Raw genomic sequence first — 11,913 nt, 5'->3', positions numbered from 1 at the left:
AAAAAGTAGGAAAGGAGGGACCATCCTTAATTCCTTTTGCCAAGAAGGTAACCTTCATACTGAGTCCTGTCACAGACAGTTTGAAAAGTAAAACCGTGGGTCAACCACACACTCATGACATGGATGCAAGAATCAGAAACACAATATGAGCAGACAGGATCCTACATGGCATAGGAAGGAAAGTACATAATATACAATGACTGAAGTGGATTCATCTGAGGAATACAAAGTTGATCGAACTTCGGTGAATGAAGTAACAAAACATTCCACATGATCAGATTGCAGGAGAGAATTATGATATCATCATCAGAAAAAATAGTAAGTATAAATATGCAGTTGTGATGTACTTTTTACAATTTCACTTAAAGTTGGGGATTACTGAGGCATAATTTACACACAGGGTTTTCTGAGTCCTCATAAATGCATATTGTCACAGAGTCACCACCACCACCAAAATATAGAACATTTTCTTCACCCCCAAATTCCTCCCTTCTCTCAACCCCCAGACCCCAACAACCACCAGTGTGCATCTGTCCCTACAGGCTGGCTTTCTCAGAATGCCCTGTGATGGACTCCTGCAGGATGTGGACTTTTCCATTCGGCTTCCTTCCCAGAAGGGGGACTTCTGGAGGTGCAATGCACCTTTTCTTCCATTGGGTCCTGTTACACGGCTTGATCACTTCACAGGTATTTGTCTAATTGTAGGCGTATGCCTTCTACAGTGGTGTATATGTAGAGTGTGTTTTACCAAGGTAGTCAATTTCTCATGTCAGGTCATTTATCCTTGATAACTTTGGAGGGGTTATTTAGGAAAGAGCAATTGTTACCCTTTCAAAAGACACGAATGCTTATTGGAAAGGTCAGACAGCAGTAACCCTCAGGAGGACTAATGCTGGGCCCGTGATTGGCCTGGAGCAAAAGGAGGGCTCGAGAGCTACTGGCATGTTCTCCGTCTTCATGGGAGTGGTAGTTACCAGGATTCCCACATTGTATGAGCACAGCTACATGCAGCATCCTGCAGTCACGCTAATGGTGGCCCCTGGAAGCAGGCAGGTACAGTGCGCATGGCCACCCCCCAGCAGCCCCAGTGGGCCCGGCTGGACCTGGAAAATGCGGGGGAGAGTCAGTCCGCCACAGTCAGCTGAGCAGCAACCTTTATTGCTTCTGTAATCTGGTGGGGGGGAGTGGTGCTGCTGGGGGGGGGGTGGGGGGGGGGTGTGCCCTCCTGTTGTAGTTGAACCTTGATTGCTCTTGGCACATCTGTGGTTGGGATGGGCCCTCGGGTTGACTGGCTGTGATGAATGGCCAATACTACAGGTGATGAGGTGTTGTGTGGGGGGAGGACCCTCACAGAGTGGGATTTGTTATAGTGGGGCTCTGGTGCCTACCCAGTGCACCCTCTGGTTGTGTCGTCTGTGGAGCTCATGGGGCAGTGCTCTGAAGCCTGATACTGGGCATGTTGGCTGCAGGACATCTTGGGAGGGGGTCCAGTGCAGGCCAAGGTCAGCCATGGCCTGTGCTGGCCTAGGGCCAGAAGGTAGGACCTACAACGTGCTCTGTGGTTGGTAGTTGCTGGTGCTGGGCTTGAAGGTGCCTGGCAGAGGCTATGCTGTGAACCGAGGATGACCACCACTAGTGCCAGGCTTGCAGCCACTTGGTGAGGTGTACGGGGCAAGCTGAAGCTGGAGGTTTGTGGACCTTTGAGAGATTTTGGGAAATTCTGCAGCACGGGCTGCGGCCGTCCCACTTGTGTGGAACAGCCATGGAGAGAGGTCTAGGCATGTGAGTTGGGTGTGGCACGGTCCTAAGGAATTACCAGGGTTGGGTGAGCGGTGTTAGTCAAGTTAATGGAGACTCGGATTTGATACCCATCTTCCCCTGCGAGCCATGTGGGGGAAGGGCTCAGCAAAGGAACATCCCTGCCTGCCAGCACTTCCGCCTAGCCCGCTGGCTGTGAGCCGTCAGCAAAGATCGGAAGTCCCTGACCGCACCTCGGTCCCAGAGAAAGCTGCCCTTTCAGCCCTTGTGCTGCAGCCAGATGACCCAGTTCCTCCCCGTAAGTCCCACAGGTGCTTTGCAAGCTCTGTGGAGCTTAGGACCAGTGTTTCTGAGCCATTGGATCTGTGTTCAGAGTCCCTGCCCTTGAAGGGGACTCCTATAGGTACAGCAGCTCTTCATCTCACCAGGATGGAGTCCCTGCTGATTTTCACAGCCAGATGTTGGGGAGATTCCTCTTCCCGGCACTGGCACTCTGGGGTGGTGAGCCCAGCGTGGGTCTGGGACCCCTTGCACCTCAGGAGAGACCTCTGCCGCCGAGATATCCCTCCCAATTCTCAACCACCATGCACGGCTGTGGGACCACCCCCATTCCCCTATCTCTGCCCCCTCCTGCCAGTCTCCAGGTGGCTTTTTGATAACCTTCGTTACAGGAGTTAGGTTCACATAGTCTTCAGGTGGTTCTCAATGGTGGCTGTTCTATCAATCAGTTGTAATTGTGCTGTGGCTGTAGGGGAAGGCCAGCACAACATTACCTACTCTGCCATCCTGATTATGGCTACGGCCCTTATTTATTTGAATAAACTTCCTCCCCCTTTCTTCCTCTCTTCTTGTGGATTCCGACAATGCTTTCATCATTTCTCTTGATGGTGTCCCATAAGCCCTGTAATCTTTCTTTATTCATTTTTTCTTTTTAAAAAAGATTTTATTTATTTATTGTTAGACAGGGAAGGGAGGGAGAGAGAGAGAAACATCAATGTGCGGTTGCTGGGGGGCCGTGGCCTGCAACCCAGGCATGTGCCCTGACTGGGAATCGAACCTGCGATGCTTTGGTTCGCAGCCCACGCTCAATCCACTAAGCTACGCCACTCAGGGCTTCTCCATTCATTTTCATTCTTTGTTCTTTGCGTGCCTCTGATTGGACAATTTCAGTGGATATTCCCCAGTATGTCACTGATTCCTTCTTCTGCTAGCTGTTAAAGCTTTCTGTTGAGTTGTTTGGTTCAGTCATTGTGTTGTTCAGCCCCCAAATTTCTGCTTGGTTCTTATTCTCAGTTTCTTGGTTGAACTTTCATTTTGTTCTTTTGTTGTTTTCCCGATACCATTGTATTGCTTATCTGTGTTCTCTCGTAGCTGTCTGTGAAACCCTAGAACCGTTATTTTGCATTCCCTGTCAGATCCATTCCTTGGACTGCCATTCCTTTGGGGGCTACTTACTGGAGGTTTACCCTTTGCTTTAGTGGAGTCATCTTTCCCAGATCATTCAAGACTCTGGTAGCCTTGCATAGGTTTCTGTGTAGTTGAAGGAGCAATCATGTCTTCCAGACTCTAGGGACTGCCTTCAGTAAGGGAAGCCTTTTACCTGTGGGTTGGGGCACACTGGAGCATGGCATGGCCTGTGTATTGTGCTGCAGGGTACCAAGTGTGGGGGGCACATAACAGCACCGGGTGCAGGGGTGTGTGATACCACGTCAGCTGAAGCCAGTGGGGTCCACAGCATCACCGAATGTGTGCTCTTGGCTGAGCACTGCAGGGGATCTGCAGTGGCTGCAAGGTCTGTTGGGGTCTTCAGTGGCATCTCCAGTTGTGGTGGCTAGGGACCAGAGCAAGCAGTGTTGATGGCAAGAGCCAGTGTTGTGCACACAGTCCACTGTGGGGGCCAGCTGCAGGTACTTTTGTAGTGGCAGGGGCCAGGTGCAGATACAGATAGTGATGGGGACTAGGGTGGGCAGCAATGGCTGGAGCCAACTCTGGGCTCACTGGTGGCTGCAGAGGCCCTGGCTGTCAGCATGCTCTTCCATGCCTGCACACTCTGTCTGTAGGCATGCACACTGCAGTGGAGGCTGGGGATGGGGTTCGGGCTGGGGGTGTGCAGGTGCACCAATGGAGGGTCTGGTGACAGCTGGGTATGCTGGTGCCAGCCAGGGACTGAAGGCAGGGCCTTATCTGGGCCCACAAGCAGGTGCAGAGACCCTGGCTGTTGGTGTGCTCCCCTGTGGCTGCACACTCTCCCCCTGGGCATGCACACTGCAGTGGAGGCCAGACTTGGGCATCAGCCTGATGGTGTGCGGGTGCACAGCTGACAGGGCTATCCCTGACCAAAGGCATGGCAGTGAGGGTCTGCCAGCGGTCCTCTAGGCTGGCGTCCTGCACTCATGTAGCTGCTGAGGCCCCAGCTGGCTGCCAGCATGGCTCCCAGCATGGCTCCCAAGCTCTGGCAGGTGTGGAGGGGAGGGTATGTGAAGGGACTCGGGAAGCTGGCATCAGAAAATCCAAATACTGTCTTGGCTGGTGTGGCTCAGTGGATTGAGCACTGGCCTGTAAACCAAAGGGTCACTGGTTTGATTTGCTGTCAGGACACATGTCTGGATTGCTGGCCAGATCCCCCAGGGGGTGCTTGAGTGGCAACCACACATGGATGTTTCTCCCCTTCTCTTTCTCGCTCCATTCCCCTCTCCAAAAATAAATTAATAAAATCTTTTAGAAAAAGAGAATACAAATACCTTTCAGGGGGAAAGCTGGGTAAATATGCAGGGGGTTCATGGTTCTGGGGCTGGCCATTGCCTTCAACTGTAGTGAAATCTGCTGAGTATGTCTGCAAAGCAGGTCACTCCCTGACTGTGCCCATTGCATGTCTGCTAATAATGACCCCTGCGTTTCTTCTTGTTCCCAGCTGGGCCTATATGACTCCACTTTGCTGGTCTACATGGGAAGAGATGGAGCTGAGACCTTTGTGTGACATCCTGGAAGGCTGTTGGGGTGCTCCCCTGCTGAGGTGAGCAGAGTTCCTGGTGAGAGGAACTCTTTTTAGCCGGGAGATTTCTCTGTGGTGCTGAATGATGCCTGCTGGGGAGATGGGATGATACAGGCCCAATGAAGCTGTTCTTCTCTTCTTGTGTCATCATCCCCAGGGCCTTTGTTCCACTGTGTTGCTAAGACTTCTGAAGTGGAGTCTAGAGCCCTCCAAGAGCTCGCTTTTTTTTTTCCTTCTTTTTTTTTTATTTTAATCTTTTTCAGGGACAGCTCTTCACTTGTTGATCTCTGTAGGGTCATAGGAAATCTGGGACCTAATGCATCATCATTTTGGTCTGCTCTGATCCAGATTTTTTGTATTTCTTTATGATTGAGTCTTGGTGGACTGTATGCTTCTAGGAATGTAACCATGTCCTCTGTGTTATCCAATGTATGGGCATATCATTGCACATTGTGGTCTGTCATGATCTTTTATATTTCTCAGGCATCCATTTTGATGTCTCCTCTTTTATTTCTGATTTGTGTTATTTCAGTCATCTCTAGTTTACTCTTAGTTAGCCTTGCTTAGGGTTTGTGAATTGTCCTTAGCTTTGGAAAAACCTAACTTTTACTTTTGTTCATGTTTCTTCACTCTTCCTTTACTCTGTTACTTATTTCTCCTCTAACTTTAATTGCCTTCTTTCTTCTACCTTTGGGTTAGTTTGTTTTTTCAAATTCTCCGAGGTGTAATGTTAAGGTTTTTTATATCACTGTTTTCTAATGTAGGTATTTATTGAATCTGAACTCCCCCCATTGGTACCACTTTTGCTGCTTCTGATACATTTCAACATGTTGTGCTTCACTTTTCACTTGTTTCAACATACTCTCTGATTTCTCTTGACTTCTTTTTGTTCTTCAAGAGTCTAATTTTGACATTGCTGTGAATTTTTCAATTTTTGTTGAGACATAAATTTCCTGTTTCTAACCCCCTGCCTCTAGGAATGCTTAGACATCATAGGTCCAAAAAGTATGATCCACAGCCACCTCCACCAACTCCCACATTTTCATATTCTGGACACCCTGCCTGTCGAAGGCGGGACTTCTGCATACTCACCACCCCCAATGTGTTGGTGATGTAACGCTGCCCCTTGATAAAGGTACATCCCACACTTGCTTTTGCTCCCCCCATGTGTTAAGGGCCTTGACCACAGTCACTACTGACTTACCCCCAACCACATGTTTCTCCTCAAGGGATGTTATCTTGGTCAGTTTTATTCACACACACACACACACACACACACACACACACACACCCCTACCTTGAGTGTTCTATCCACACCATCCCTCATTTGTGTATTAAACACCAGTCTCTTGGGAATGGAGTGTGGCAGAACCAGCCCCCAACCCTCTCAAATACAAGTGTGTCCTGAGTCCCAGGCCCGCACAGCTCTGGGTGCTGGGTGCTGGCTGAAGGAAGAAACCAATTCCCAGCAGTCAGTGAGGGGAAATTGAACAGAGTCACACTCAACCTTGTGTGACCTAAGAGGGGAGGATGGGAGACTGAACTGGGGCTCAGAACTACCATTGCCATGAAAACCTGAGTCCCAGGCGGGTCCAAGTGTATTTGAAAGGCACCATTCAACAAGAGTGAGACCTACTAACTGCCTTCACCATAGACACTGGCCGCCTACTTTCCACAGGAAGGTGTGGAGATGACTAGGCTACAGGAGGAGCATTGGCTGGGGAGGCCAGGAAGGTTGTGACCACTCCTTCTGGAACATGGCCACCACCTAGCACAAGACTGATTCCCTGACCTTTAACTGGAGACCAATGTGTGCCCTTTTTTCTCCATGATCCCTGAACCTTCCCCTTTGATCTAGAAGACCCTGCTCTGTGGCTTCTGCCTCCACCCCTCCATTGAATCCAAGAGAAGACCTGACTAGACTCATACCTGAGGATCAAAGGTGAGAGCTAAAGGGGAGGAAAATATCCCCCAGGTTCCTGGGTGAGTGTACATGTGCACATGGGCCCCAGAGGGAGGGAAGGACTCCGCAGTGACTGGTCCTGGGAACTAGGGAGAAGAGCTCAACTGGGCACTATTACACCTGTTGAATCACAGGTTCAGACAAGGCCACTGTGGGAAGCCCTGGGGGGAGATCAAGGATGTTCAGACAGCAATGTAGGGCAGATGGAACACCCACCCAGGAACAGATGACTGATGGCTAGAGGGACTGAACTCTGGAAGGGGGTCATGAGTTCCTGAAGGCAAGGGAAAATTCAGTGACAAATGTGATGAGACTCCAAATGCAGATGACAGCAGGACAGAGTCACAAGAGGGGCTACAGGGGAAAAGCAGGAAATGTCAATGTGGCCAGGCAGAGCCACCCAGAGCCCAGGCCCAGGGCATCAGGTGGCCTGACTGCAGGGCTCCTATCACATGCTGGCCCCGAAGCCCTGCATGCAAAAAGCCCACCACAGAATGTCAGGCCTACTGCTGTGCAAAGAGCTCTGAGATGGAGAAGCTCTAGGTCCTCCCAGCCCAGAATCCCACATCCACACACTCCACTTCTTTCGGAGACCACAGAATTTCAGGAGACTTTAATGTAAAAGTGTTGACAAACGAGGTGGTGAGGAATCAACAGAAGGGTACGAGGAAGCCCTGGCTGAAGTGGAACAGGAAGAATCCAGCTTGGCCAGGGTTCCCCAGCTCCAGGGTACCAACTGCTGTTCTTGGCTGAAGGGTCTGGTTCCACCTGTCAAACAGGGCAGAGTCAGGAAGGAATGTCCCACCAGCACCAGCCCACAGCACTCCTCAACAGCCACCACTTTGGGGAAAGAGCATGGTGTGCATAACACTCACATTAATGTCTCAGGAGCTTCTCGATCAGGGACTGCAAGGCCGCTGAAACACAGAGAGGCATAAGCAGTCATTCCAGAGGGAGGGATACTGAAGCCCATCCCCCTTGTCCCTGGGACAAGGCGTCTTGCCCTGCAACAGAAACCCCCTGCAGAACCCTACCCAAGGAGCCCTGGGCCTGACTCACTCCCCCACCCCCTGAATGGAAGGTGGACATGTTTTTCAAGCAGGACAACATGTGCCCAGGAGTGCTCAAGCTTGGGGGCATATCAGAACCACTCAGAACTTGTCAGACAAACAAGACCCACAGAGGCCATACCCAGCAGTATTGAAGGGAAAATCAGAGAGGCAGCATCTCTAGACGTCCTAGGGAAGGAGAGCTCTAGGACTGGTTGGGGCTGCCACAGTGTGCTTGCATTCTGAGCCACACTTTTCCTCCTTGTCCAGAAAACTGGCTGCGCATGCACAGCAGGCTCCAGGGCCAAGCTGCTTGGTTCACCTCCCCACAGGAATGTTGGTCCCTGGGACGTGCAGCCCGCACCCTCCCCATGGTAAGTCTGCTGGTGGCCCTGACTCAGGCCATGCCAGATGTTCCTCATACCACAGTGTTGTTTCAAGCAGCTTATTTCCTTCTGTAGATGGCAGCACTAGGCCAAGAGACAAAAGAGAAAGAGAAATGATTAGCATACTCAGGCCTCCTCTCCTCTGGACACCCCTTCTTCCCATCTAGGGGGCAAGATCTGCTAGGGCTCCTCAGTGGAAAAGGAGGCATGTACCCTCCGTGAGGTACGGGGTGGTGGTGGTGAGGAGTTTGGGGTGGGAGATGAGTCACTAACCCAGAGACAGATCCCATAGTCTAGGTTGGGCCTGCATTTCTAGGAGCCAGAGGAAGCATTACCCAAGGACAACCCTCTGCTCCAAGTGGTTGCTGTGGCTGTGGTTTTTGCAACCTTTTTGGTCTTCGAGGTTCTTCAAGAAGGTCAAGATCACCTGAGAGGGAAAGAACACAAAATACAGCTTCCAAAGCTCCCAGGGAGGAAAGGGCTTAGCAGAGTCTAAGGTGAGGCAGCATCTCCCTCTGCTGGCAGAAAGTTGCCCCTGCCCTACCCAGTACCTCCACGTTTCTCTCTGGGCCCCCTTCCCTGTGTCCCAGGGGCAGCCCACCCAGGACTGTGGCCCCCAAAACTGTGTGTGGCTCTGGGTTGGACACTTGCAGAGCTGCAGTCACAACCAGCCCCTGGGAGACGAGCCCCTGTGGCCCAACAGGACTTATCAGAAAAGGCCCTGTTCTGCTGAAACTCAAGGTCTGGAGTTGCAGTTTGCGACACTGCCACAAATGACCCCCTGCACATAAATCTCACACAGGAGATGAGGTGACTTGGGTCCAGGCCTATTGACACCCTGTTTTCTATAGGAGAAACTGTCTGGCTAGGGAGGGAGGGAGGGAGAAGGCTGAGGTCATGGCAGAGCCACAGCCATAGGTAGAGGCAGAGGCAGACATTTCCCTCCTTGTCTTCTGTCCTCTCCACTCCCAGCAAACTCATGGGACTCACTGGAAGGTGCGGGCCCACTGGCCAAGACTTCTTCCCCAAGCAGTGCCAAGGGCTCTGAGTGTGCCAGATCCTGGGTGTGTCTGTTGTTCATGGTGCCAGTGCCTCTTGGTCCATGATGCCCACAAGGAAAGGGTAGTCTCTGCCCTTGTGTCAGAGACTGAAACAAAAAGTCCCCATTGATTTGAACTCAGGATGTGTACACATGGGTGAGTGTGGGCTTGTGTGTGCTTATGTGTGTGTAGGGGCTGGGGTGGGGGCAGGGGAGAGGAAAGGCAGTTCCGAGACTGAGCTCCTCAGCACATCCTCCCTCAGGCAGCCCTGGGCCAGGAGGCAGAGCTGAGCTGGAGAGAACAGTGGGGTGCAGAGAAAGCAGGCCCCCTGCAAGGGAGGCTGGGGAGTACCTATGAGGTAGGAGTCAGGCAGCTGATGCATCCATATACCTAACTTTTGCAGCCCAAACTTTGAAAGTGTCCCTGATCCTAATCCACTGTCCCAGCCATGCCTGCCATCTTGGCCACTCTCTGGTGGATGAGGCTAGGAAACTGACCATTTGTGCAGTATGTTGCCCACGACACAAGCAGTGCTGTCTTAAGGTTTGCCATTCTAAAACCACCCTGATCGGGCATTCTAATGATGGAGGGCACCCAATAACAACCTCCGAGTAACAGACAGAGGACACATAGGTAAAGATGTGCAGGGCTGGGCAGGAGAAGGATGGGAACCAGGGAGGAGCATGGCCTGATACTCACTTGGCTCTCTGGGAATCCATCTTTTTTCTCTTCCTTATCTTCTTCTCCCACCACAGGCCTGGACACCCTCCTCCTCCATGTCATTGACTTTGGCCCTGTGCCAGTGGGCTTGGACTCTTTGGTTTCAAAAGGGACCAAAGAATGCCTCCTGCCCCTCCCAGGCAGCAGCACATCGGAGATCGGGGGAAAGGTGGCTGGATCCTCCAGACCTCCTGAGTCTCTCTGCCACCAGGGAGGAAAGAAACTCCCAGGAGCAACTTCTATGGCCCGCCACTGAGATGTCTTCTGCTTGGACACTTTCCTTGGATTGGCCTTGGGCAGGCCACCTGCAACAGCAACTAAGGGCAGGTAGCTGGGCCTGCCCTCAGCCTTCCCCCTGATCATACTCTCTGGTTTCTTAGAGGGCACTTCTGGATCATCAATACCCTGCCTTTCCACACCTGAAGTGAGTCGTTGTGGAGTGGACAGGCAAGGGCCCCGCATGAGGAGGAACTTCTGCCTGATGTCGGTTCTTGAGTGACCGGGTGTGTCATTGGAGCTGGTGGGTTTGGCCTGGCCTCCTTCATCCTGAGAAATGATCAACCTTATCAGGCGCATCTCACTGACCTCATCCGGTGACTTGGAGACGGGCCACAGGGAGAAATCTGCCCCTTCCTCAAATGGATGCTGGTAACTACCACTGGCTTTCGACGTACACCTAGCACATTTTGGGGAGCTTTCCCAGGACAGGCCTCCCTTAGGCTCTCTGAGGTGGAACGGGGCGCCAGAGGCCAACTGCAGTCCCTCCAAGCCATAGGTCACCATGCCTGTACCACTGGGAGCAGGCTCTGGGTCCAACCACATGGTGGACACTCCCCTGTCACAGGGCTCTTGGGAGGGGCTCCTGTGAACACCCTGGGTATCTCCCTCAGTCAGCCCCTCTGGAATTCCCATTAGAGACCTCGAGTGTCCCCTCTAAGTCAGCCAGAGATCCCATTTGGCCTTTGCAGTCCTGCTGCTCTAGCCCTCCTGCTTCCATCACATGCTGTTGGGCCAGGAAGCCCTCGGGGTGTGGGAACCCGCCCTCGCCTGCAACCTCACCCTCGCCCTCGCCCTCGCCCTCGCCCTCGCCCTCGCCCTCGCCCTCACCCTTGTCCCCACCCTCGCTGCTCGGTGGTGACCCCAAAGGAAGGTCTACTGTGCCGGCCCTCTCCCTGCACTCTGAGTCTACCTCTGCGCTCGATACAGATCCCTCGTCTTCGTCGGGTGAGCTCATGTTGCCAAGTGTGAAAACTTCAGCTTCTGCTGAGACAGTTACCCGGTCAAGGTGGCCTTGACGGGACAGTCCGCTGGCTGGCAGCAGGAGCACTGAGCCTTCTGAGGAAGCTGCGTGTCGGTTGCCACAGGCAACGCATGACTTGTCACGCAACAATGGGCGTGTTCCACTCACCTTTGACACCAGGCTGAAGCCCATTTATTGGTCTAAAACCCGCTGCCAATCAGCATGCCCCTTGTATGCACATGCTTCAAGGCACTAGCCAATAGGGCGAGGGTCTCTGGTTGGCCCAGAAGCCTCCCGCTACATCAGATGCGGGAAGCAGGTCTGAATCTGGCAGTGGAGTCCGGTATCCTGGGGCTCTCTTCCCATCATATCCTGTCCGGCCTCCTCTGACCAGGCACCTTCTTCCCAACTAGAATCGCAACACTGAGCATCAGATACCCATGCACAAAGCAGGGAGATGGGTCCACCTTGTGGTGGCGGGCGCAACACTTGTGAGGGTGGGACCTCCGGATGAAGAAGCACTTCAGGCCCTGGCTGGCATGGCTCAGTGGTTTGAGCGCGGGCTGCGAACCAGTGTTGCAGGTTCCATTCTCAGTCAGGGTACATGCCTGGGTTGCAGGCCCTGACCCCCAGCAACCGCACATTGATGTTTCTCTCTCTCTCTCTTTCGCCCTCCCTTCCCTCTCTAAAAATAAGTAAATAAAATCTTTAAAAAAAAAAAAAAAAGCACTTCACACACAAAGAGTCTGCCAGCCTTTATCCTAC

The 11,913-nt window shown here is 52.3% G+C and overlaps 1 protein-coding gene and 1 long non-coding RNA gene across 4 annotated transcripts; one reads left to right on the top strand and one right to left on the bottom strand.

Moving 5' to 3' along the window:
• The first annotated feature begins 6,364 nt into the window (after positions 1 to 6,364).
• LOC123819022 lies at positions 6,365 to 10,075 on the top strand. Its single transcript, XR_006785762.1, has 3 exons — positions 6,365 to 6,692; positions 8,033 to 8,136; positions 9,944 to 10,075. It is a non-coding gene; the product is annotated as an uncharacterized LOC123819022 (long non-coding RNA).
• On the bottom strand, positions 7,312 to 11,397 carry LOC123819021 (uncharacterized protein CXorf49 homolog). 3 transcript variants are annotated; one of them, XM_045839332.1, is made up of 7 exons: positions 11,098 to 11,397; positions 9,888 to 10,454; positions 9,139 to 9,295; positions 8,484 to 8,575; positions 8,187 to 8,232; positions 7,589 to 7,630; positions 7,312 to 7,481 (listed from the first exon to the last, which is right to left on the bottom strand). In XM_045839332.1, exons 1-6 carry the CDS (start codon positions 11,338 to 11,340, stop codon positions 7,590 to 7,592), a joined length of 1,146 nt encoding a protein of 381 aa, XP_045695288.1. In that variant the 5' UTR covers positions 11,341 to 11,397; the 3' UTR covers positions 7,312 to 7,481; position 7,589. The 3 variants fall into 3 exon arrangements, 2 of the variants coding, with proteins under 2 accessions (XP_045695288.1, XP_045695287.1); XM_045839331.1 differs by lacking the exon at positions 11,098 to 11,397 and having other exon boundaries at positions 9,888 to 10,820; XR_006785761.1 differs by lacking the exons at positions 9,139 to 9,295; positions 11,098 to 11,397 and having other exon boundaries at positions 9,888 to 10,820.
• Between the last annotated feature and the right edge of the window lie 516 nt (positions 11,398 to 11,913).

The sequence above is a fragment of the Phyllostomus hastatus genome, unplaced genomic scaffold (assembly GCF_019186645.2).
Source record: "Phyllostomus hastatus isolate PE091 unplaced genomic scaffold, TTU_PhHast_1.1 phas_contig_30, whole genome shotgun sequence".
In the NCBI taxonomy this organism is placed as follows: domain Eukaryota; kingdom Metazoa; phylum Chordata; class Mammalia; order Chiroptera; family Phyllostomidae; genus Phyllostomus; species Phyllostomus hastatus.
This window is presented reverse-complemented; position numbering and strand designations above follow the sequence as displayed.